The sequence below is a fragment of the Taeniopygia guttata genome, chromosome 4A, assembly GCF_048771995.1.
Source record: "Taeniopygia guttata chromosome 4A, bTaeGut7.mat, whole genome shotgun sequence".
In the NCBI taxonomy this organism is placed as follows: Eukaryota; Metazoa; Chordata; class Aves; order Passeriformes; family Estrildidae; genus Taeniopygia; species Taeniopygia guttata.
In genome coordinates this window covers 6,244,946-6,271,204 of record NC_133029.1, presented here as the reverse complement: position 1 = coordinate 6,271,204, position 26,259 = coordinate 6,244,946, and the positions used below count along the sequence as shown (strand labels likewise).

Genomic DNA, 26,259 nt, shown 5'->3' with positions numbered 1-26,259 from the left:
AAATTACTCTGACCAGATTTAATTGCCAGTACAAAATATAGGTTTTTCCTTACTGAAACATGGGTCTTCATATTTCAGTGCAGCATCTGCCCTGTTATTTGGCACTGTACAGACATTACAACTGCCTTGTAGGTGAATATCACCGTATTTCCTGCTGGGGGTGGTTTGGTATGGGCAGGTGCCAGAGGGAGCCCCATCCTGAGGGGCTGCACATGTCTGCATGTGAAAACCAGGTCACTGTATCACCTGTGTGTACACAAACAGGTGAAAATGTTCCTTGCTGGAAAATGCTTTCTGCTCCCCTGAAATCCTCCTTGCCCATAAAGACTCATTGCTTCCTTAAAGAAGGAAGGTACCATTAGTTTCCTGGCCACACATACCGTGATGACAGCTGCAGCCACGAAGACTGACTCTCCATCCACCTGAACATCATCTCCAGAGTTCAGCTTCTCTTTCAATTCCTTGCAAGTCTTGGCATTGGCAGAACGTCTGAAAATACCCCTAGTAGAGGGACCTTCATGGTACAAGAGGAGCAGCATATCCTAAGAGAAAACCCAGTTGTACTTTAGAGCCTAACACTTTACCCTCTTGTTTGTGTATATTATACATCATGTGTTGTAATGTAATTAGCAGAAGACCAAGTCAGTAATGGAAAGGAAACAATACAAGAGATTTATCCTGATCTAACCAGGGACAAGAACCTGGTAAGCTGCAGATAAAGTTCATGAGGGCACACTTATCCTGTGACAAGTGTGAGCTCAGGGGACTCTTGGAGTGAGCGAGTTCTAGGCTGCACAGCATGACAGGATCCACTGACATTGCCCCTTGTCAGCTGGTGATGACCTGGAGACACCCATTGAAGCAGGACAGACATCTGTAAACGAAGTGCAGGGATTATCCAGAAAGGGTTATTCCCACCCTTGTTACTGAGCTGAGCCTGGATCACAAGTAAATGATGGTCCTCTTCCCCATTCAATCTTCATCAATGCTGCAAGTGGCTTTAAATTTTGGGCTAAACACATCAAATTTCTGTCAAGACAAGCAGTCCAGGCTGCTGCTTACCATGATTGGCTTGGGAAGGATTCCGTCAGGACAGACAGAGGACAGGGACAGGCCGAAGAGTTTCCGTGGTGTGGTAGGTGACTGGGAAGGAGGGCTGCCCGTGGGGGTGCTGGTGCTGCGGCGCAGGGCCCAGTCAATCAAGGACTTCTTCCTCTTGGTGTGTTTCTGCAGTGACTCTGAAACCAAACCCAGACCTTCATTACACACCTGTGTCCTTCTGCAGTGAGTGATCTACAGAGGAGGCAGAGCTCCCAGCAAAACAAGCACTTTCTACCCTCACCTGTTTATTAACTGCACTCTTAATGGGCACGGTTAGACAATATACAGCAGTGAAACCACTTATTCATCTCTCAACCATCAGCAAAACTTTAAATCACCATTCTTAAGGGAACCTTGCTGTCTCTGCAGTGCAAGAATCACTTCACTCTTGTGACCAGTGATAGGCCTTGAGAAAATGGCATGAAGCTGAGTCAGGGGAGGTTTAGGTTAGATCTCAGGAAAAGGTTTTTCACCCAGAGGGTGGCTGAGCACTGGAACAGACTCCCCAGGGCAGTGGTCACTGGCATCAAAGCTGTCTGAGTTCAAGGAGCATGTGGACAATGCTCTCAGGTGGGTAGTGGGATTCTTGGGTACAGGGCTAGGACTCCATGATACTGATGGTTTTCTTCCAACTCAGCATTTTCTATTATTCTATTACAATGACTTGCAGTTGAAGACTAATGAAGGACTGAAAGCTAAGTCGGAACATTTGCACAGAGAAATTTCACCTTTCTGCAATCTTTTCCTCTTTACATTCAGGTATGAGAGCAACTCTACATGTTTGATGCCAGAAGAGTTCAGCACTGCACTGGACAGCAAGAAAGTCTCTATCTGGCTGTACCACACTCCTGCAGCCCCTACCTCTCCTCAGCTGCATTGGAGCTTGGAGTCTGGGTTTCAGGACAAACTGACACTGTTTTTCCTTTGGGAGCTGAGCAAGGAAGGAAGCCTCTGTCCCATCAGCCAGGAGAGTGTTATTGTTGGTTCTTTGTTGCTGGTCAGCAGGGTTACGGAGACAGCTCAAGGCGATGCTGAAGGGATGCTCGTGCCCTGTTGAGCAGAGTTGTGTAAAGAGCAAGCAAAAATGCAGAGCTATATTAAAAACTCTTAATATTTCCAATATTATTATTGGGAAATTCCAGCTTTGATGATCTCCATGGTGAATGCTTAGAACTTAACAGACAAAATTCAGTGGTTTATTTTAAAATGTTTCTTCTATTTCTGAAATAATCCCCTACAGATCTGTAGCACTCAAACACCATTGTGATTGTCCTCAAAGCCCCCATATACACACCTACCCTCCCTCAAGCCTGAGGAGTTTCTAAAACCCAAACACAAATTGTTAGAAAGGAAAGTTTTCAAATAAACAGCCTGTGAAGGTATTGATGCAAGTGGCCTACACGTACTTGTGATGTCAGTTTAGCATTGGATTAAGGCAGCAGTTCAGAAGATAATAACCCATATGCAACAAACTGAGTTTTCAATGTGGTGCAACATTTTGTGTGGAAAGCAGTTTCATTATTTCATGTCACATCTTACATCAAGGACAGTGTCCCTACTATTGCTTTTTAAGTGACGAGTGCAATTTGTGATGTTTCTCTGCCACATACGCTAATACAATTTATTACTTGCTCCTCTGGTGTCAGAATTAAGCACCAAAATGCTGCTCAGTATGGGAGGGCTCTTACCAATGAGGGGGTAAGCAGGCTCATCTTTTCCTGAGACCACCCAGAGGTGGTGTTCACTGGTCCTGCCCTGTTGGGTGAGAGACAAAGAAGAGAAAAATGTTGAGAGGGGCCAGAGTGAGGGTCCATGAGGTTGCCCTTCACTCAGAAAGCAACAGACAGCAAATCTACACTTATCCACACCCACACCAGCATCCTTAGCTAACATCTGTCACCTGCCACTTACAGGGAGCCCAAGCTGTAGAAGGGTCTTCTTCATCACACTCTCTGCAGTTTCCACATTGGACACGTTGACTGCAGTAGTCTAGAAAGGCAAACAGAGAAAATACAGAAAGCTAAGACAAAGGTGAGAAGTTTGGTTGCAGTTTCCCGTAGCTTCAAATTCTGGGGAAGATGTCACATCTCTGTCTAATGGCTGTCTTTACTAAATGTTCATGGTTGGATGAGCTGTACTAATTTGAGCTACACCAGAAAGGATAATGGGTATAAAACATGAAAGCTATTGTCCACAACTTCTTCTGTCATGGGTCTATTATACCATCCAAAGATTTAATCCAGCAGAAATCACAGGAGGTGAGTGGTGCTTAGATGCTGTGTTTGATCCCATCAGTGTTTGGCTGGTTATAGTGCCATTGTCACTCAAAAGGGTGAACATGGAGCATGGCTCATCAACCATGAGTGTCAGGGGTCACTCTTTGAAGGAAAAACGCCCAGGAGGCAAATGTGACCCACCAAGCTCAGCATGAAGCCAAGAAATGTATGCTAGACTGGGACACATTCCAGTAAATTAGTTCAGGACAACACACCAGTGACTCTGTGATCAATATCCTCAATTCATAGCACTGGAAATAGGAATTGACTGTGGCACTTAGCCACAAAATGTCATGAATTTTGAACTTAAGCAAAAGGAAAAGAGAAAAGAAGTCAGAGGCAAAGAATAATCTTAAGAATTAAGCGCTGTTTGGTAAGGATCTGGCTACCTCCTCATTTGTCATACCAAAACCCTCCAAGTGGGAAGGATGCAGATACACAGATGCTGGAATACCAGCACAGCCCTGCATTCCCTCCCCTACTCCACAGAACCCTGTGTAGTCTTGATCTGATGAGCAGATTCTTAACTTTACTTACAGAACAGTTGTCATCATCCAGCACAACAATCTGAAGGGTCAAATTCTTCAGATACTCATTTTGCTTTACTTCATTGATATGCCTGAAAGTCAGAAAAAAAGGGATGTAATTTCCCAGCCAAATTTGAGATGAGCCCTAAAATTTGGATGGGATGTCCTCCTTGGCACTGTAATAAATACAGATTAATTATGACATACATGAATGTAATGTTCATAGTGAGGCCATGTGCTCTTACTGACTTCTTTATTTACCTGGAGCACAAAGACTAACAATCCCCCACATGCAGTACTTCAGTGCAGGTAGATGTGTCCTGCATAATACCTGCCAGTGTTCCCTCAGGATCACTACTGCCTCCACAAATCAGAGGATTTCTTCCCCTCTTTGTCTCTATATAAACACCTTTGTCTGGGTGTTAGTGGAAGCAACATATAAAACATAAAAGAAAAAGAAAAAACTGTAGTCTCTAGATGCAACATAATAAAAATTTTAGTTCTAATCAAAACCATCTGAAGAATCAGTAACACTTGTGACAGTTCCACAGTGATTAGCAAAGTCAACCTTCAGCTCCAAAGGGAAAAGGAAGCTCCAATAATACCATCTTCTGATGCATCCCCTTTTTTTCCATCTGTTAACACCAATTTTACACTCTCTCAGGGGCATCTATATTCAGATTTCAAAGGTGGATTTTTCAAACAACACTTAGACACTTAACATGCTGAAAACCAGAGCACAATTTGACGGGCAAATTTCTCTAAGGCCTGTAGAGGAGCCACCTGGAAGGAGGATGAAAGGAGGGTCACTTACCTCAGTAACACTGACAGCCATCGTTCCTTCACATCAGCTGAGCTGAAGACAAAAAGGGAGGCAGATCATCAAACAAGTGCTGAATGGGTAACAGCCTTTGGAAACTCTACCCAATTTCATTTATATATGGCTATAAGTCAGAGTTGCTTCCTGCAAAGCCCTGGAACAAAAGCACAGTCCTTTCCTTCTTCTGTTCTATTTTAACAAATTAACAAAAATAATAATAACAAAAAAAAAATCTCAGCAACAAACTGGACCAGGTTTCCTGTCAAACTGGTGAGTGTTCAGATAAGAGACAAATCCCTTTCTTTGAAGTTTGAGTTAACTCACCTTGTGGGCCCTCATTATTTTTGCAGTGACCTTTAATTACTATTTTTATTCTCCTAGCATTTCCTCCCCAATGTCTGCTGTTCCTAGAACTATTGCTGCCAGCACAGGTTGCCCGGGTTCCAGGGTAAGGAAATGGAAAAGGAAATGGGCCCTTTAGCCTCAGTCATTGTTTCACTTGACACAGGGGACCTGAGTAGCTACTGGGATGCAGAGGGAGGTCTGATGTCTGATAAGATACCTGAAGGTGACAACATAGTTGGTGACAGGCCAGCCAATGACAAATGAATTCTCAGGACTCATCTTTTTCTCTGTCACTTCGCTGAGACAGGTGCCAGTCCACACTTCACTCAGATGCACTTGCTTTTTCAGCTTCAGGCTGGAGGAGGATCTACAATGGAAATTATTAATTCCTTAGGCCAGAGAATAACATTAAGACCTCCAGAGTCTTATCATGCTCCTTTTCAAGTTATGCAGATGCAGTTAGAGCTCTTAATTTATATGTGACAGAAGGAGTCAGACTGAAAGTCAGCTTTGTCCCTCTGCCTCTTGCCCTCATAGTTTATCTTCAAGCAACCTCACAAGGAAACGGGCAAAACTGATTAGACAACCTTTTTCTTCAGACAAATGGAGTGAAACATTAATACCAAGGAGAATTTGTGAAGGTGGAAGGGGGAAATGCTACGTTTTAGAGCCACATTTCCAAAGAAGCATTGTTTTGGAGGCTGCTGGGTGCTCCACAAACAGATCAGAGCTTCATAGAATCTCATGAGTTGGAAGGTACCCACATGATCATTGAGCCCAACAACTGGCTCTGCACAGGACAGCCCCAAAAATCCCACCACATGCTGAGCCTAGCTTCAACAGCAGCTACTGGGGAAAAGGAATGAGTGGAAATTCCTCTTACTTGGACTTGGCAATGACCAGCACATCACTCAACAAAATCAGATGTCTTTCCTGGGTCTGCAGGCCCACTGTTAGCTGCACTCGCTCGTCCAGGATGAAGGTGGAGCCTGGGCTACTGAACACCCCACTTGGCAGCCCATTGTCTGAATGGGAAGAGGAAAGAGTAGTTTCCCTAGAGGAGTAAGAAAAAGCACAAGACTTTGTCAGAAGCTTTCCTTAGAAGGGTTTGTGATGGGGCACAGGCATCTGTTTTGGAGGAGCCTGAGAACTCTGTGCTTCTCCCAGCCCCTATTGCCTCTGCACAATTAACTTTACCAGCCTCAGACAGATGGAAAACTGCCTAAAAGCCCATACCAAATCTCTGAGATTAGTCTGCTGAAATAGTAGTTTTTGAGTAATTTCTCATTCAGGTAAGTCTTACTTCCTGCACGTGTGTGAGCTATGACTTGAACGTGGAAAGCCTGTAGCTCATGGCATGGCTCAGCTGGGCGTGGGGGGCACTGCCCTTTCTGTGCACATTTTCCATCCAGACTGAACAATTTGTGAGCACAAGAATTGCAGCAAAATGGACTGCATGTACTCATCTAATTCCAGACATCTGATTCTGGCTTGCCTGGCAGCCATCCAGCTTGTTGTTTCCTCTGAGATTCATAGAGGTGCTCACCATTTCCAAAAATCCCTGAGGGTTTTTGCATGCTGACTTCAGTTAACAAGCAGGATGGAGATTGAACCAGAGCCTCTCCCTGTGCTGTCCCCAGCTGGAAGAGCTCTGACAAGCGCACTCTCCTCGTTTGCACCTCAGCACCCCAGAGCACCTCCTCAGCCCTGCTGTGGGCTCAGGTCAGCTGGCACACAGCAGCTCCCACAGCCATTTCTGGCTCTCAGCGTGTGGGATGTGCTGCATGAGCATGGAAGAGTTCCTGCTCACACAGTGTGTTTGTGTGCCTGAGCCTGACTTAATTAGTGAACCTCTGAGACATGGCCTTAGACTGACACGGAAAAAGCCTCAGAGAGATCCTCCTGTCTCTACACATAACAAAAATGTGTATCTTGCTTGCAGGCAAGGATATTTACCTTCCATTCATCCCTCAGAAATTCTGCTCTCTCTCTGCTGCTCTACTCTTTACCCTCTAGTCTGAGGACACTCTACACAAGCAAATAAAAAACCACACGGGCTGTAATTGTAGTATTTTTGATGATGTTGGTCTTAACTCAGTTTCCATTGGCTTCATAACTGAATTCACTTGATTTCACAGGAATGAGGTGAAAACCAGCCACTAGCTGCTTTACTAAAATCCTCCCCCAGTCAGAGAAACACCTGCACTCTGGCAAACAGAAATTCCCTCTTCCCTCCTCCACAGCCACCACCAAGTGAATCTTGACTTATGCAGCTGTGGGGCTGTAAGTGAGAAGCTTAATCACCTTCAGATATGATATTAGAAGCTCTCCATGTCCATCAGCTGAGCAGTGGGAGCCGCAGCATCTCACAGTCCCAAGCAGTGGATTTTCTAAAACTGGATGATTACCCAGCTTTATAAACACAATGGCAGGATAGCAAAAAAATCTCACAGATACTTTCATGGCCTGAGCAAAGATGGCATTGGACCAGCATCCTCCACAGCAATTCATCACAAGAAACATTTAAATCTTCCCTCCCTCATGAGGATGTTCTCCAGCCAAATAAAGTCAAGAATTTGTTTCTCTTCCTCATGTTTTTTTTTTTTTTTTTCCTACTGCAATTTAGAGGGGGTGGGAGGAACAAAAAAAGAAGTCACATAACTTTGTCAAATGTCTACCAAATGAAAATCAGTCCTGCCCTTCATATTAAATGGTCTTGTGAGACTGACACTCCCCCCTCATTCCAGAGAAGCAGGCTGTGCTGTGCATCCATCACCAATGGTGGGACACAAGAGGGATATTCTTCAGGAGGGCTGGTCCAGATCAAAGTGTCAATCAGTTCAGCTTTATCTTCTTCTTCTTGCAAAGAAAGAAAACATCAAACTGAACAAATCCCTCAGGGAATGTTATTTACAAGACTGCTATCAGAGCAAGGCAGAAAGGACCATGGTATCCCCTTATCTGTGACACAGTGACACAGTGCTGCAGGAGGGGATGGGGTCAAGGAGGACTCAGCTCCCACTGGACTGAGGTGCTCAGCTCAGGGCTAAGTAAGAACACTCAGTGTTTCAGCAGAAAATGTGCATGTCTGGCACGTCCCTGACTCTGCTGACACTCCTGGTGCCTCACACTGCAAGAGCAAAGCATCAGCAGACACTCAGTGGAGGTGCAGGCATGGGGGCAGCTCTCCACTGCCTGAGCTGGTATAAGGGAAAGCTGCTGCCCCTGACAGGGACAGGCCTGGCCTGGAGCATGTCTGAGTCTGCAGCTCTTCCAACAAGTGTTCTGAGCTGATGCCATCCTGCACAGGGCTGTCAGGGCATGCCTCCCACCATCCCTCCATCTCCAGAAGCAGCTCCAGCCCCCTCACCTGCCCAGGTGTACCTGGAGCTGAGCCAGAAACAATTCTCAGGACTATCCCTCCCCCTGGCAGCCCAGCACATGGAGCAGGGGCTGCAGAGGGCTCTGGCAGCTGGGGATGGCTGCACAGGGAAACTCTGAGGTTGAAGGCCAGGATGCTCCTCAGGGGTGCTAAATCTGCATCAGCCCATGTCCTGCAACCACCACGTCTCTCTGGTGCCTTGTCCCTCTCCACCTGCCCCCACCTGCCTCTGCCACAGGACCAAATTGCCCTCAACATGGTAAAATGGATTTGAAAACCAATTTGATTTCAGTCTGTGCAGGCAGAAAGATGGAAACAGGAGTCAGAAAGGCATTTTTTCTACCTGGAATGGGACTTTGATTTTCCAAGAGCTTTAGTAATGGCAGATGAGGTAGATCGTCTTCTCTGGACGATGGGCTTCATCTTCTGCAAGACAAAAAGCAAAAAGACACTCAGGTTAGTTTGGCCACCTTGGAAGCAGACCTGCTCATTGCACTCTTCAAATTCTCTTTTTGTCTAGCTAATAAATATGAAACCTCAGAACTGAAAGCCATGATCTGTGCTGTCAGACACCTCCCTCCCCTTCCTGATCATTAAAACACTGGTCAACTCTCACATTTATGTTTTCACAGCCAAATCTCAAAGTAATTATATGAATAAACAGAGGAAAAAACAGAGTATGAAGTTCAAGAAAAGCTTCCAAACACTCATACCATGAAATAGTTTCTAAGGAAAGGTATAGAAATACAATTTAAAGCCGGACCAGACAAAAATATGAAGAGCTTGTAATACTCTAGGGAGTTGTACTTTATCAGCTGGAGGAATGGATGAGGTTCCTTAGTAGATTTTTATCTATTTTGATTTTCCATGACTCACAGGTTGAGCAAACAGGTTGTTACCAGGCCCCTCTCCAGGCAGCCTAACCTCAAGACATTTGTGTCTTTTATAACAGGCACAGCCACCAAGACTTGTATAACACAGAACTGGGGTGTCTGTAATGGTGAGACCTATGAGTTAGAAATTATAACAATCCAAGTCAGCATATACAGAGGTCACAGGTCTCCTTTTATTTGCTAAGTAAATTTTGTGCTGGAGAAAGATGAGAGATTTTAGCCTGGGAGAGAAATCCTTATATCAGTGACTCTTAATTAGTAAGCATGGGAAAATCTGTCCCGTGGCTCATTTCTAATTTCAGCATTTGCCTATGTTGGAGCTTTAAGTGCCAGGAAGTTCAGAGCATGTTGAGACTTACTGATCTTTTGACTTCTGAATGTTACAAAATATGAAAAAATCTAAGAATAAAAGAAAGCATGATTGCTGGTTGATGAGGGAGGGCTCCTATGGGGAAAGGATGTTGCTTTTGTTAACTGTATGCTTTTCAAGGTCTGTGCTGAGCAGTGAAAACATTCATTGCATGTGAGCTCACTGGTCCCATCTCTGAGAATGCAAGGCTGTTACAGCTCAGCACCTTGTGACAACATTACCATTCTTGTGATGACAGAGGAAGGTGTTATCCTCATATCAGTGATGGAAGTGCAAAGGACAGAACCATTTCAGCCAATTTGTGTGACTGGTGTTCACCACGTTGTGTCAGGTTTTTCAGAGCAAACTGGAAGGCTGGCTGGGGCTGGTTTGAAGTGCTTGCTTCTGATTACCCTCCCTGGAGCTGCAGGAGCTCAGCACGGCTGCAGGTCTGTCTCCAGGGCTTTGTGTGAGAAAACAGAAGTTGGTGGAAGTGATTTAACGCTGTTCAGAAAGGGAATCCATGGCAGAGGCTGGAGTGGAGTCCAGCTGCCAGGGAAGGGACATCCTCCTCATCTCCCATTTACTTTACAAGACACCTTTTGATTTCTGCAGCCAAGGACTGAGAATCCTACAGGCTAGAGCTTTCTACAACACAGACTCCTGACTCCATGCCTGATCAGGTCCAACAGAGGCCTCCAAAGCACAGATGACCTTGTGAAAAAGAATGTATGATCACATAACTCGAAGTTGAAGTGGGCCTGCAAGTGTGACTTAATAAATCAATTTCCTAATTATAAATATTCAGCTTTGCAGCATCCTTAGTGCTCCCTAAGCAGGTTCCCTGGGCACATGTACATATGTAGACAGAGGCAGATGGACAGCAATTTTTCCCTCATACCCTGCTATGACACTGCCAAGCAAAAATCTGTCTTTGGAAGTTTCACAAGGAGAACTGAATAAAAATAACATCAGCTCACAGATGCTTGTTTTAAAAAAAGGAAGTCCCTACTAAAACAGAACATCTGGCTTCTGGAAGTGCCTTAATAGGATAAAACGTTCCTACAAACAAAATGCAGCAAAGCATCAGTCATGAATTATCTTAAGGTGAGCAGCAGTGATGGGTGTGGATGCCTGGGGGCAGATGCCAGCAGCTGCCACTGCAGAGGTCAGTGGTGAAGACAGGGTGAGCTGATGCACCTCTGTGCCAGGGGCAGTGAGATTGCAGCAATGTGTTCATGGCACTGCAATAAACCCTTGCTCGTGGTAGATCTCCTGTGCCAAAGAATCCCACGGCACACAATACCTGGCTGTAGGTAAGACAATCACTCTGGCCACTCCAAAACCACTCTCTTCTGGGCTACAAGTGGTGCTAAAGACAGACATGATGGAATGTTAGTGTAGGAAGGCATTTATCCCAGAATAAACTTCAGGGATTCAGTGCTGGTGGATTTCTTCTTCTGACCATTGTTTCTGAATGGTGACAGCAGTGCCTTCCAAGCAGCCTTGTCTGAGGACCTGTCCTGCAGCATCACCTCAGCAGGCACTGAGCTACCCTTGGAAGTCTAACAAAGACAGCACTGTGAGTTTCCAGTGAAATGCTGTGACTCCAGGACACAAGGTACTCCCCATACTTGATCTATCTGAAAAAAATGCAGAGATCATCAGCTGTCCAGAGGTCCAGCTGCCTGACTCCAAACAGACTCTAGGCAAACAAAAAAATTGCTTTCCAAGACCTCAGACAGTCTCCTTGATCCTAGCCAGTCACGTTCCTTTGGCAGGACATCACTGAGATTATGGAATCCCCTTACTGTAGGTAAGGCAATCATTTTGGCCACTCTAAAACAATCATCTGACTGAGGGAATTTAACAGCTAATTGGCACAATTTTAGGGTTAACATACTTAATTTGCATATTTAATAGAGGAACAATAAATTGTTCAGCCTTTAGTTTCAGTAGACATACAAAGTAAAACAGTTGCTTGAGTACTCCCTCACTGCATGGGAGAACCTAGCTGTGTATCTCATTTTAAACAATTTGTGCATGGGCCAGCCCGTGTAAATGATATTTTCTTAAGAGACTGCTGCACCAGGACAGAGTCTCCTAACACCTTGACTGTTCTCACAGTGCCATGTAAATGCACTCTGAATCCAGCATGTTTCTAAGCTCTACACTTTTATGGTTTTCTTGCAAAAAAAACCAACCCCATCTCACTATACAGAAGCAACATTACAAGTCCTGTGTGTGATGCTGGAGCCCCCTCACCCTCCTGCCCAAAGGCTGGGCTGGAGCAGAGCTGGCTGTGCTCCAAGGGATGCTCCCAGCCAGGCTCACCTGGCTCCCAGCAGCGTTGGGCAGCCCTTGCCCCTGAGCATTGCTTCTGCATGGAGAGGGGACCTCGCTGTGTTCCTCCAGGCTGGAGCCAGGCTGTGCTTTTCCTGGAGCTCAGCTCTGCTCTCATTCACTGGGCATGGAATCACAGAGCTGCTGGAGGACATGGCGTGATCTCTGTGCTGTTTTGGTGCCATGGAAACAGATACTCATTTACCCAACGTACTCTGGAAGTGCTTTGAACACTTCTAACACTCTGGGCCATGTTTGTGCATTACTCATCTCTGAGCTGCTGATTTTAGCTGTGTATTTCTTGGCACCAGGGAGGCTGTGAGTCTGATGCCCTTCATTCCAAATCCATGTATGGTCTACGCTATCGGCTCAGCTGGCCAGCAGCAGTGGCTTTTTTTTTTTTTTCCCTGCTGACCTCTGCACTTGAATGTTATTCTCCAAATAGTTAAGGTGGGATGGAGCTGAAAAATAATGACATCTGCTTAGCACAGGGTGGATTTTCCTTCTGACAATAGCTGGTCAAAGTTTGCAATGCCTGTGGCGCTGGAATGATGCTATTTGGTTTAGTTGCCATTCAGAAATGAAAAAAAAAGTTTAACAGGGCTATTTTTCTGCAAAACATAAATTGAAATATTTGTTTCAGAAACATTGATACACTGCGTCTTTGATACCACACTGTACTTTCTTCAAGCCCAGCCTTTCAGGGTGGGGTTGCAGCACCCAGCTCACACTTCCAAGGGAAATCTTTTGCTCCCAGTGCTCTTAGCTGCCAGGTTCTGTTACTCTTTATGTGGAGCATTAAACTGTCAGTGTCACTCTCCTCTTATTAGGCAAACAGTTCACTTCCCAGCTGCAAAGATGATCAAAGGGAATCATATACTCATCAAAAAAAAAAAAAAAAACAAACCCAAAACACTCCAATTTTTATAATTGTGGATTCAGAGTCCATTTCATGCTGATAATCTTATCTGCCAGGGAGGCTTATTGCTAAAGACACAGTCAGAGAGAGTAAAACATGGGCCAATGTCTTTGATTATTTGGAGCATCACAGGTTGTTCAGAGCCCACAACATCAACATTATTCTTATTCTCGCATGGATGTTGTGAAACACTATCTCCTACAAATATTCTCCTCACAGTATCAGCATGTGGTGTCAGAGCAGATAGCAGATCACTGCTATTGATCAGCTGAGCACAGTTGTCATTGGAACAGGGCAATTCAGTGGTCTACTGGACCAGGGCAAAAGTTACTATATAAATGTAGCACATGGCCACTTAGTTCGCAGGCAACATTTAAAAAAACATTTAAGAACACAGTTAAGAGTAGAGAAACAATTAATCACTTGGAGTTGGATCCATCCATGTGAAAACAACTGCTGCTGTTCTCTCCAATAATGAGTTTACATTAGCAGAGGCATGCCTACAAAAGTCTCTTAATGAGATAATGTGGGCACTGCTGCCTCCTGCACTGTTCATGTGAGTGCTGGATGCTCCTGCCATGTACCCATGTCAGACTGCTGCTGCGTTTCCAGTTAGGAAATGCCACTAGAGAAAGCTAATGAAACAGAAGAGAAAATTGTTTAGTGCATAAAAGGAAATCAGGCATTGGGTTACATGAACTGAAAAAAAAAAAAAAACCAAAAAAACCTGAGCTAGCCATTGTATGTAGATTTACACTTAAATTGAGTTTAGGGAAAATGCACTCACATGGCTGCTGTCTCCTTCACCCTGCTCCCAGACTTCACCTGCCACTCAGCAAACTGTACAGTGTGGATGTGACCCCTCAAGCTGGAACCGTTTTGGCAGGGGCTCCAGCAGCTGTTGTCTTGCAGCCATCCCCCCTGCTCCAAATGGGAAATCCACCACAGGGCACCCATGGGAGGCAGGCCAGCTCTCTGCCCTGAGCCTCACCAGGGTGCTGTGCCAGTCTGCCAGCCTGGTTTTGGCTGATGCTGCCTTGAAAAGCTACACTCCTTCCTACACCATGCCATCAGCTCCTTAGAAGAGATGTTTTTTTCTTCTCATCCTTGGTTCCCTGCCCAGCTCAGAATAAGATTAAAAACCCTCCACTTCTTCTCCAAGTGTCTCTTAAAGGTGATTGGAGTTCTAGGAGCAGAACAAAAGCCCAGTCTGTGATTTGTTTTCTGCACTGGTTTCTCTATCTTTTCACAATTCTTAGCCAGGGGAAGATTGGATAATCTCATTTACAAGGACTAGCTGAGGGAGCTGAGCCTTTTCAGCCCTGAGAACAGACAGCTGAGAGGTGACCTCATCAATATCTATCAATATCTGCAGGGAGGGTGTCAGGGCTGGAGCCAGGCTCTGCTCAGTGGTGCTGAGCAGAAGGACAGGAGGCAATGGGCAGAAATTGGAAGACAGGAAGTTCCATCTGAACATGAAGAACTTTACAGTGCAGGTTCTGTGCACACTGGAACAGTTGCCCAGAGAGAGTGTGGAGTCTCCCTCTCTGGAGATGTTCCAGAACTGTCTGCTCACAATCCTGTGCATTGAGCTCTGGGACAGCTCTGCTTGAGCAGGGAGGATGGACCAATGTTCCTTCCAGCCTCAGCCATTCTGTGATTCTGTGAAGATGCAGAGATAGTGGTCCCATGATAGTGATCATGACCAGGCATTGCTACCCAGCTTCCTTCCAGATCACTGCCAGCCAGGCAGGCAGCATGACCCAGCAGGGAGAAGGCTCCAGAATGGAGCAGGCCCAGCAAAAAACATGCTCTGTATGAACCATGGTTTGATGTGAACTCAGAGCTAAGAAACTTGGGTGTAAATATTTATCTGAGCCATTTTACACAACTTCATCTTCCTGTCATGTTTCACTAACTGCTTCCCTCTCCCTTACTGCACAGCTCCAAACAAACTAAAACATTTCTTAAAATATGCAGAGCCCGGTAGCAGTAAATCAGTTTGCAAGGACACACTTTGAAATATTTCCTTTTCCTTCCAAGAAATGGAACCCTGCTGGTTTATTTTAAAGTGTCCCATATAAGCAGGACTGGGAGAAACAATTATTGTCTCCCAAGGGCCAAGTGGGTTTTCCACTTGGAGGTAGAAAGAGAAGTGGCTGGGAATTAGCTTAATTCACACTAATCTGTTCCATGCCATATTTTTTCCCTGCTCCCATGGATTACTTGTGCCTTCCTTGGAGTCTGGAGCAATGCCAACAGTGGATGGCAATGAGGGAGGATGTCCTGCAAAGCACGGAGGGGACTGTCACCACGCAGAGCACCAGTCTTCCTGACAGCAGCAGGTCTTTCTGAGCAGCTGATTTAATGGGGATATTCTTAAATGGCACTGGGCTGGAACCCAAATAAGGACACTTGGAAGTTGTCATGGCTTGGGGCTGTGTTTCTGGCTACTGAGCACAGCCTTGCCTTGTCCTCCACCAGCAATGGCCATGCCTGGAGAACAGCACAAATGTTCAGTCCCATGACAGGGCACTGCTCAGGGTCCCAAAACAGATCAAAACCCTCAGCTGTCACTCGAAGACAGGCACCTGAAAAGGGGCCCAAAAGCTTTAAGGAAGGCAAACCTCAGCTCTCATCCATCAGCTGTGCCTCTGTAAAAAACACAGTGCCCACCTACAGCTCTGTGCTCCCTCACTGAGGTCCCAGAACGAGACAGAGAGGTGAAAATTGAAAAATACAAGAAAAAAAAAAAAATCCTGCTATTTTCAAGCCTGATATAGTGTTGGTGGACAGAATCTCTGAAAATGACGGGCAGCCTCTGCTGAGAACATCCACAGGTGGTCTTTTCTCTGCAAATTTTAAGGTTCAGCAAGAGAGGGGTGTTTATGTATTCCTATGTGTTTATGTATTCTGGGACAACAACAAAAAAAAAAAGCTCTGCATGAAAAATGCTTACTGCAGGTGAGGATGATTCCTTAGTCATCACCCACAACAGGAATAGGCCCTGAACATACAAAGGATACACCCAAAGTATTTTTTGCATCAATATCAATTTGAAAAACCTTGAACAACACAAATGCAAGTTTCTTCTGTGTCACTAGCATAGCAAATCACTAATTGATGGAAATTGAAGAGATCAATAAATATTGATGTTGATTCAGAAACACTTCTGAATTTTAAGCATTTGGCTTGGCAAGACATGAACAGCTGCTAGAGGAAAGCAGTGAGAAATGTAAAACCTTGTTTTGCAAAACTTCTTTACCTTTTCTTGGAGGTCCAGATAGTTTTGTTGCAATTCTGATGTCCAGGGCCAAGTAAATTTGAAATATGTGTTGATAATGGATTAGACCAAACACTGGGGCCTGTTGGGATTTTCCTGACGTGCTTCTCCCCATGGTGAAAACCCATCACAACAGATTGCCCCTACATGTTTTGATATAATTTGATATCAGGACTCTTTCCTCATTCCTTTCCTTCCTTTGAACCAATGCTGAAAGCCAGCCCAGGAACATCTCACAAGGAATTAATAATTCTATAGCTCTGGAGAAAATCTCTACACAGCTCTACACACATATATGTTCTTTGGCCTTAAGCTGAGGCATGCTTTGATGATGAGCATGACATCAGTGATTAAAAGGTGATTACAGATACTACTCAAATGGGAAATCAGAGGGGGCACACTTTTATAAAGCCCTTTGGACCATTTAATTTAGGTTGGTACTGTGGCGTAAAACTTTCTGTTGTGAAGCTGTATATACATAATATTGAAAAGGAACTTGCTGGATTTCACAGTATAAAAATTCATCAATGAGGCCAAAGTAAATTAAGAATCATGTTCCTTCTTTAAAAATGCAAATAAACAGTCCACGGAATTGAGCTTTGGCAAAATGAAAAACTTGCAGAGCAGCCAAACCAGAGGAACAGAAAAATGTAACACATTCCTTAGTGCCTTTAAAATAACTCCTTTCCCCCTGCCTCTTGGTTCAAAACCCCTCCTCCTGCCATATTAAAAATTAAAAACTCATAGACAGCTGGGTCTGCTCAGCTGCAGAATTACTTCAGCCTTTCCATGCAGGGCTTCTGAGCATGAGTATGGTGGTCCAGACCCTGCTAGGCTCTAGATTAACTCCCAGTGCTTGAAATGCAGATTACCCAGGTTTGGTGTGTGACAAAGGAAAACATAAACTGCAGAAGGAAGAGAAAGTGCAAACCACAAACCGTTTACAAGGCAGAAACGCTCCAGCTCTCCTGAGCAGACAGTGCAGCTCCACCTGACACTGGTTCAAATCCTCACTCTCACACACACCCAGGGCAAGGCCAAGGTGACCAGAGACTCGCCACCCTCAGAGCTGCCCTGGACTTTGCCCTGGTTTCCAAGCCAGCCTCCCCCAGCCCTGATGGAAACTTGCACAAATTGTGCATGCCAAGGAAGGTCCCAAGTTCCCCCCAGAGGACTGGTACCCTGCAGGCAGAGGGGCACTGGGTGACCCTGGCACCTCCACCAGCATTGCCAGTAGCGCCTGTGAGCTTAAGTACCCAGTGAATGTTGCTTTGTGTGGAGTGATGGTGCTTCTCATCTATTTACAATTATTAAATCATTTTATTTGCAGCTTGGCCAGAGAAAGGACTTTGAGAAGAGGCAGCTCTGTGCATCTGGATTTCATTAGAGCTGAACATTAATCCCTTTATGCCTTATAAGCATCCCGTTAGCATTCTACAGACGCGTTGCTAAATGGCATTTGCAGAGCTGGCTGCCTGAAAAATGGGTTGATCAGCAGCATCTCTGCTAGCACACACCATGAAAGGCATTTTCCTCCTTCTGCTGCTTGCTCATCTGCCTGTCAGCATCAGTGTGGGCACAATCATAGTAGCATTTACTGTCAAACTACTTCTCAAACCCCAGGATAGGTTTGTGCTGAATTGCAGGATTTAATTCCACAGAATTCTGCAGTTGATTGAAATGAAAAATAGACATTCTAACCTCAAATGAGGATCCAATGAGTTTCAGTGGAGCTGTGAGTCTAAAGTTACATGAGCTGGGCAAATAAAAGTAGATTTTGGCTTAAACAATTGCACTTTTTTGCCAGTTTTTGGAGTTGCAGGAAGGCGTAAGGGTTGAGCAGTGATAGAGCTCAAGAGAGAGACATTGCTCAGCAGCTGAGCAAAGGTTGAGAAAAGGAAAGCAGGAGGGAACAGCTGAGCCCATGTGAAAAAGATGCAAAGGAGAGGTTTGAAAACACAGCCTGAAGAGCTGCCAGTGGGCTGAGAAAGGGAGGGAGAGAAGCTGATCAGAGCTGATGAGGAGCTTGAAGATCAAATAACCTGGAGGCCATGGGAGAGTTTGCCAAGGCTAGCAAAGAAATGTGCACATTCCTTTACTAAAAAGAATGCTATGAACCAATGCAAGGAAGGCTGTGTGGCCTTTAAGAACACGTCCCATTCCTTGGTGGTGTGAGAGGTGGAAAAATACAAGCAGTGGAATCACTACTATGCACATAAAGTTCCCTACACAAGACTGTTATAATTATTCTACAGGAGCAACGGCTGCAAGCCACTGCAGAAACTCAGAGATGAGCCAAGGAAAAGAAAAACAAGGGCAGAAAATCATGTTCCCTTGAAGGCAGTAATAAAATACCAGTGTTCTGCAGGGGATGGGGGTGGTGAGAGTGGGTATATCATCCCCTGGCAACCAGAGTAAGGCTAAAGCAGAATAATGATCCCTCATGCTCCATGCAAGGGCACAGGCTGGGGTTGTGAGGGTTGGATCAGAGGCATGGAGGTCCACCTGCCCCAGGAACACCTGGAGAGAGGCCATGGGGCTTTCTGGAGATGTTGCTCTCTGTGCCTCCATTTCCAGTGCAGCCTGAAGGGGCAGGCAATGGAAAACGCCAAGAAACTTTCAATTTAAAGACAATTATTCTATTAATATATTATTCCCTGCATTAATTTCTCACAGTATTTATTTTTTACTTTTGCCTTAACATCTACAGTGTGAAAACTGCATCAGCTGAAATTAGGCTAAATACAGGACATATTGTGGGGTACAGATGAGCCCAAAGGCTTCCTGACCTGCCTGTTAAGCCCCATTTCCCATTACTCAGGCTTAACATGTTTATGCATAAACTAATACCTCCAGTCGTATTTTCATGACTTTATAATTTGACACAATCTTTCCAATATTGAGGTGTTCAAAGTAAAAAAACCAATTATCCAGCAAGATTTATAGAAGAGCTACATAGAATTTATATTACTTACATATTTATATTATTTATATTATATTACTTAGCCGTTAGTACCTACTAGTTTTACTAATTTTCAGGAGGAAAATTTTCCTCAGGTTGAGAAGTAACCTCCTCATGAGCAATCCCTACACAAGGACATGTGCATATACACAACTGCATACACTCATAATACATGCACAAAGCTCTTTGGGTTATAAATTTCCCAATAAATGTAGCAGACAACTTCAAAACCAAACCAAACCGACCCTTTAAATAGGAATTATGAAAAATAAGTTTTAAATCACAAAAACATCCTGTTTTGCTTCAGTTTCTCTCTCACATGCCACAAACTGGACTCCACCCCAGCTGTTTTCCAAGGGGCTAACTATGGGTGCCTGGTTTTGGAAACTTTCATGTCCTTATCTGTCCTGCCATTTGCTCTGTGGGAACATGAGGAGAGCAGCACTGTGCACAAGCAAAGAAGGGCTGATCCCTAGTGCAGGGCACTGAGCACCCATCCCCGTGCCAGCTCCTCTTCCCACAGCTCTAAGACATCTCAGGAGGAAACACAGAGAAGTGGAAGATAGAAGGAGTGGGGTTTATTGGTTTTTAGCTTCGTTTTAAACCACAGTGACTTTCACACTTGCAGGCCTGGATGAAGTGGAGAAGGTGCTGCTAAGGAGACTTTCTGTTTGTTCTGTTAGAAGTCAGCACCCCCAGTGCTGATGAGGAGATGTCAGCCCCTCCCCAGCAGCACCCTGAGCAGCACACAGAGGGGTGGGAGCTGCCAGGGCACTTAGCTGAGAAAGCATCTGTGCACCACAGCATCACACTTCAGCATGTCCCCCAGGGTGTCCCCTCAGCAGCACTGCCAGTGCTCCACAGGCTGCTGAGGGTGCTCCTTTGAGACAGGTGAGGTGTGACATAGGTGTGACTGCACACAGGTGATGCAGGACACAAGTGAGCAACAGCCTGGGGGATGAGTGCTGCTGTGGGCATCCTCAGAGCTGTTTGTATCCAGACCTGCTGGGAGGTGTCACTGGCAAGAGTAGAGGAGTGAGTAGTGCAGGGATGAAGGTAAACAGAACAAATACAGGAATCTGGGGGTGTTTTGGAGGGTTTTGGCGTGGCAGAGGGGTGCTGAGCCTGGGGCAGGTAGGAAGATGGAGTATGGTGTGCTGAGGTAAGGCTGTCCATGAGGGACTAGGAAAAGATCCACCAGGATCTCTGCATCAGAGCTGCAAATCAGAATCTTACGCATTGCAAGCAAGAGGGGATCTGAGATCCCTCATCACTGGTCATGAAGAACAAGCATCCGCTACATCTTCAGGTTAATTAAGAGAAGACATATTCACAGTACATTCCTCATCATCTCCCACACCCGTGAAGTAAAACCAGTCTGACTACACAGGTGATTGAATCACATCCCCTGGTTACAACCTAAAAGAGTTGCAGACCCTGGAGCTAGCTCCTCTGCAAAGACAAGGCCACTTCCCAAGTCTGGGGCCAGCCCAGCTGAATTATAATTAAGGAAGGTGGAGCACCAAGAGGCATAAGCAATCACCTAGACCAGGGCCACCAAGTGATCTACATGTGAGTTCAGCCAAAACCTAAAGTGCACCAATACTTAAAGACAGGTTAAAAAGAGGAACAGTGTCCAGTGCTGTTGTTGCAAAGACCTTTGCTGAGCACCTAGAGACTTCAGGGAAGACACACACTATCATTGTGTATCCATGCCTATCCAAAATCAGGCTATGCAACCATCCAAAGTGTGGTATGATGTTTGAGAGGGATTCCCTGAAGCCACTGACTCTCGGAAAATGTAAATCTTTTTAAACAGACAAACTCTAATATTTATTTTCCTCATGGAAGGAATCTATGTTAATTTTTAAAACCTCACTAGAGGGCGATAAATAGATGGGCTATAACTAAGCTATTGCCTGTGCAGGAGGCAAGATCTTGGAGAAAACTGGTCAGCTGCAGGCTCGGGGGGTAGCTTTAAAAGGTCTGTGCTTACCAAAACAGCCCCCTGAACATCTACCTCTGGTTCACACACTAAATACTTTACTTCTCTTTAGCTGCTCATTGGAAAGCACCAGTCCAGGGGCCCAGGAAGTTTACCCAGGAACTGGGTGTGAGCAATGTCTCAGTGAGGCATTGGCAGCTGTGGCATGACCAGGAACATTCCCATTTGTACATGACCCATCAAGTACCATGAGCTGAAAGTCATGCTGGACAAAGTGATGACCAGGTCCTTGAAGGCATCGGTGGAAGGCTGAAGTGCAGTGCCTGGTCCTGCTTTGTGCATCTGGGGAATAGAATCTACACAGAGCTTTGTGCTCCTGCAGAAGCAGGCATTCATGGCCCTGCTGCTGAGGCTGTGCAAGTGAGAGCCTGGCTGTGATGCTGAGGCAAAGAGCATTCTGTTAAAGGTCCTCATTTTCCATCACCTGCACATAATGCGGAGTTGCCATCACAGCAACACTCCAGGTGACACAAAGGCATCAATAGGCAGGGGTCTGCTTAGGAAAACAAATGTTAAGGAATGTTCTAAATATGGAAGACCATTAGAAAGTAAAGGGAAATCCAGCCAGCTGTGTCTTAGGTAGGGCTCATAGGTAAAAACTTCAAGTGGCTCTAAAGAACTGGCAGCAAAAGATGCAATGAACCATCACTCTAGATCACAAGGATTTCATGGGCACATTCCAGCCCCTGGCAAACATTACAAGTATTGCAACTAGCTGCAAATTTTTATTTTTATATTTTTTAACAGAACTTGCTATTTATTCCAGTGGAAACTCCCTGCAAATAAAATTGTTCCACTCTGCTACTGTTTGTGTTGGATGATTCATTTGAGAATTTCCAAGTGGCATTTTGGGAAATGCTTACAGCTTTCCCTCCTATTTTCCATTATTTCAAGCTAACCTTATGCTATTACGGTATTCTGCAGCTCGTTCTGTTGAGTTGAAAAATCACCAAGGGCTGCTGCGGTTCCATGAAGCCCGGGCAGCGCTGTCCGTCCGGCCGGTGTCGCCAGGGGAGGGGAAGGGACGAGGCAGCGCTGGCAGGGCACCGCTCTGCCCCGACAGCTCCGCGGGCAGCGGCGGGACGCGGCAGCGGCTCCGCGAACGCGCTTCCCGCACCGGCGCTGCCAGACCCGCGTGATTCCCGTCCCGGCCCCGCGCTCGCACCGCATCCCCGCCCGTCCAGCGCCTCCCGAGGATCCTCCCGCCGCCCCGAGCGATTCCCACCGCGACCCCGCAGCGGAGCCAGCCCGCCCCGTTCCCGGTACTCGCCTGGCTCCGCGCGGAGCCCGCGGCGCAGCTCGGGGCGCGGCCGCGCTCTCATGCCCGCGGCAGGGGCACGGCGCGGCCCATGGCCGGTGCTGCTGCCCGGTGCTGCCGCCGGCCCCGGCGCTCGGTCCCGCAGCGGCGGCGGCAGTGGGCGCGGGAGGGGCGGAGCGGGGCCGGGCCGGGCCGGGCGGGGCCGCGGCGCCCCCGCCCCGAGCGCGGCCGGACTGCCGAGCCCCCCGCGGGAGCCCCTTCGGGCACGGGGAGGGATCCTCAGACCGCCCCCGAGCTGCCCCTGCCCCGGCTCGCGGCGCTGCCCAGGAGCCCGGAGCTGGTACGGAGAAAGAGCGACCCAGAGAGTGACGCCGCCAGAGCGATTTTCTGGGCAAACGCGGTGGGAGAGCCAAGAAGTGACAGGAGCTTGGAGAGCCGGGACGTGTGTTCTGGGAGGCCGCTCTTCTCCGCGCCAGGGCACCTGAGCACTCTGCTTCCCACTCTAGGACTCTTAAGGCTCCTCTCATGGGGATTTTTGCCATACCAGAGAGAGCAGAGTGGGGTGTACCAGCCCTCAGAGACTGGCCCGAGCTCCTGCTGCGCTCCTTTTCTGGTGCTGCCTAGAGTGGGGTGTCTGCGATGTCGGCTTCTAGTACCTGTTACCATAGAGAAGGCAGGAAAAGCAATAGGACCCGAGTGCGTTCCCTTTCTGCCCCCTCATCCCACCCCCAAACCCATTTGTGGGTTTTAGTTGTTGTTGCGTAGGAAGTTTCCTTTAGAAAGTTTTCTATCTGCACTGCAGGGAAATTTTCTGTCTGTGAAGAAGTCTGTGTTGAGAAAGAAGCCTCTTGAGAGACTACTCCAAGATAAACACATACCAAGGGCACACACTTTCACAGTTCTGTCACTTCAAGAAATATCTGTGTTATAAAACCCTCTCTGGGGATGTGCTGAAAGGGATATATTACATGAGAAAAATGTACTCTAATTCACGTTAAGCTATTTTGATCTCTTTCATGTCACAGGTTCAGTCCTGCAAACAGCTACTTAAAGAGTTAAATAAATTGAAGTCTTTAGAAAACGAGAGTGCAGCACATCTCAGTCACACAGACTATCTTGGAAGGTCAAAAGATTTTTAAAAACTATGAAGAAATATGAGGAATACTGTATTTGCCATCTGGTACTCTGTGGTCGATCTCTGTTTTCTCTTTGCATACAAGATTTGACAAGTTGTGAAATTTTGGGAATGACATCTCCTCTGTCTCTAAACAACCCGAACAAGTACTTTTGAATGTAAGATATATAAAAGACATTTTCGGAAAATGAAAGAGTATCCCCCTCCCCACCATAAATCCCATTTGCCTTTCAAAAGACAAAATAAAGCAGCCAGTCCCCTCCTTCCCTTCCTCCTTCCCGCCTACCCCCCTGCTCCCCCTTGCCTCTCCACACACATTCGTGGAGTATTCCAAACTATGCAGTCCCTCCCCATCAGCTCTCATTTTCCTGGGAAATACCTCAGGAGGCATTTCCTGTAAGCAAAAGGTACCACTGGGACAGACTAATTTAAGGCTGCAGTCAAGACTAGTGCTTGTCAGTGCTTTTCATCCGTATTTTTCCATGTCTAGTGTCCACAGTCTCAATATGGCTTTGCTTACTCTTGTAGCAACAATACAATAATTAAAATGGCACAGCCTTTTCCAATGGATTCCCATGGAAAAAATTTCTCGATCTTTTCTTTCCAAAGTACCTCTTTCCTAATCTGTGAGCAGAAAGTGTTTCCTCTGCAGCTGTAAATTCCTCTGAATTCTGAGTTTAACAACACCCATTATACTAGATAAAAATGCTTTAGAGCCTCTAACCTTATTACATGCCTACTGGTAGCTGGGTGGACTTCAGCTGTGTTCCTTTATTTCCACTGCATGGGCAAGTGGATTCAGGGTATCTGTGTGCCAGAGGTCAGAAAAATGTGTCAGGAATAATAGGAACCTTTCTCCTAAAGTTTTTAGCAAACTTAAACAGAGAATCATCTTCCCTTCTCTTTGCCTCCTGCCCAAGAAACATCCATGAATGATCAGTTTCTGAAGAACAGCGAGTCTTCATAAAAAAAGCATCATAAATAGCCCACTGTGTTTTCAAGTTATTTTTTATGGTATCACAGCAGCCATGTAGGGAATCAGATATGGGGAAAGGAAATAGTTGTATCGGGCTGGGGTACAAATGCTCAGGCACTCTTTCCAAGGGGCAGAATTAGTGCTGTGGAATTTAGAAAGGTCATCTCTGCTTATGTTGGCTTTGCCTGCTGGTGTTTGACTTTGTTGCTCCACTCCATCATCTGTGTATCTTTCTGAATCACTGCAATGCTGGGTTTGTTTGTTTGGTTTTTTTTCTTTTTGAAATCTGAATACACATCAAGCATGTTTTAAAGCTACAACTGCTCCTAGCCAGCTAAATTGGCTGCAAGCCTGGATATTATAAGGAGGAATTCAGTCTTGGAAATCTGACAGCATCAGTGGTCTTTAGGTCCCTGGTGTCTTTCAAAGGGGCCCTGAATATCACTGCTCCACTGAAACAGCCTTTTCTAGCAGGTAAGCCCATTAGTAAACAGATCAAAACCATTTTATTACAACTCTTAGAATTAAAAACTCTTAGAGTTATAGCTCTTAGAGTTAAAAAACCTTATTAAAAAAAGTACTCAGCACCCTCCAAAAAAATAAAACCCCAACAGTTTGGAATTTGTTTTCAAAAGGACATTAAAAACAAATTCCTTGACAACTGTTATTCCAAATCCTTGGCTTTGGAGAAATGCAAACTGTTCATTATCCCATGGGAGGCATCATAGAGGGACCCAATTCCACACCTCTGGCTCCATCTGCATTAGAAAATGAAGAACAAGCCAAGGGATTCCGTCCATTGCAATTGTTTCCTTTGCTGGTTATGGATTTGTTTCAGAAGACAGTGCAAGCAGGGAATGGCTTGGAAAACTCTGCTTGTTTATGGGACAGGGCTGGAAACTTTGCTGCTGTCAGATCTCCATGATGCTGCTGTGGAAGCAGCAGCAATGAGGTCTCTGTCTGACAGAGCCACTCAGACAGACCAGGGCTGAACAGAAGGAAAACATTTATAACCAATAGGAATATCTTGTTTTATTTTTTGGACTTATTACTTGATAGTGAAGAGAAACTATTTGAAAGAGACTGCCAATGCACAGGATCAACAAATAATTTCACCATGCTTCTGGGTTTGTTTTCCACACAACAATGCTTCAAACACATAGTGTGACTCAGGGTTTGTCATGCTGCTGACACTGCTACCTGTGCATGTAATGCTCTGATGTCCAGTGGCCCTAAGTACAGGAACAAATGTGGGAACTCGCTAAGACACTTCATCAAGTCTGGCTTTGCACTGTCAGTGAGGTGAAACCAGGGAGGACCCTTCCTTTTCTAACCCTAACCCTAACAGCCTAATCCTACTGCTTCAAGCTCTGCATCATGGGCTGCATCTGACAGCAGGAGATTGGGTTACTGGGGCATGGGTCAGACCTGTAAAAAAAAAAAAAATCTGTGTTCCTGTGCCGTGACTCGGATGGTAACTTTGATGTGTGAAGGCCAGCCCATGACATCCTCCCTACACAATGTCATTTAACACAGTTGCCCAGGCTTAATCTTGTTCTCAAGCCAAAGGTTGAGCTGGCCCCTTCTATAGAAGTAATGCATTCTATAGTCATTGTGACCTCCTCTCCCTGATTTACATGGTGTTTCCTTTAGCAAGGCTTGCTGGCATCCTGTTTGCCTGGTTC

The 26,259-nt window shown here is 45.8% G+C and overlaps 1 protein-coding gene across 1 annotated transcript in view; it reads right to left on the bottom strand.

Moving 5' to 3' along the window:
• LOC115495222 (rho GTPase-activating protein 20) overlaps positions 1-22,615 on the bottom strand; it is a 29,180-nt gene extending 6,565 nt beyond the window's left edge. Inside the window, exons 1-11 of the mRNA XM_030272500.4 lie at positions 22,476-22,615; positions 8,795-8,877; positions 5,953-6,123; positions 5,287-5,436; positions 4,719-4,760; positions 3,915-3,996; positions 3,013-3,090; positions 2,790-2,856; positions 1,963-2,151; positions 1,063-1,238; positions 381-542 (exon numbers count right to left, since the gene is read on the bottom strand). Of these exons, the coding sequence (XP_030128360.4) occupies positions 381-542; positions 1,063-1,238; positions 1,963-2,151; positions 2,790-2,856; positions 3,013-3,090; positions 3,915-3,996; positions 4,719-4,760; positions 5,287-5,436; positions 5,953-6,123; positions 8,795-8,874 (1,197 nt within the window). The 5' untranslated portion in view covers positions 8,875-8,877; positions 22,476-22,615. The remainder of the gene's footprint in view (positions 1-380; positions 543-1,062; positions 1,239-1,962; positions 2,152-2,789; positions 2,857-3,012; positions 3,091-3,914; positions 3,997-4,718; positions 4,761-5,286; positions 5,437-5,952; positions 6,124-8,794; positions 8,878-22,475) is intronic.
• Between the last annotated feature and the right edge of the window lie 3,644 nt (positions 22,616-26,259).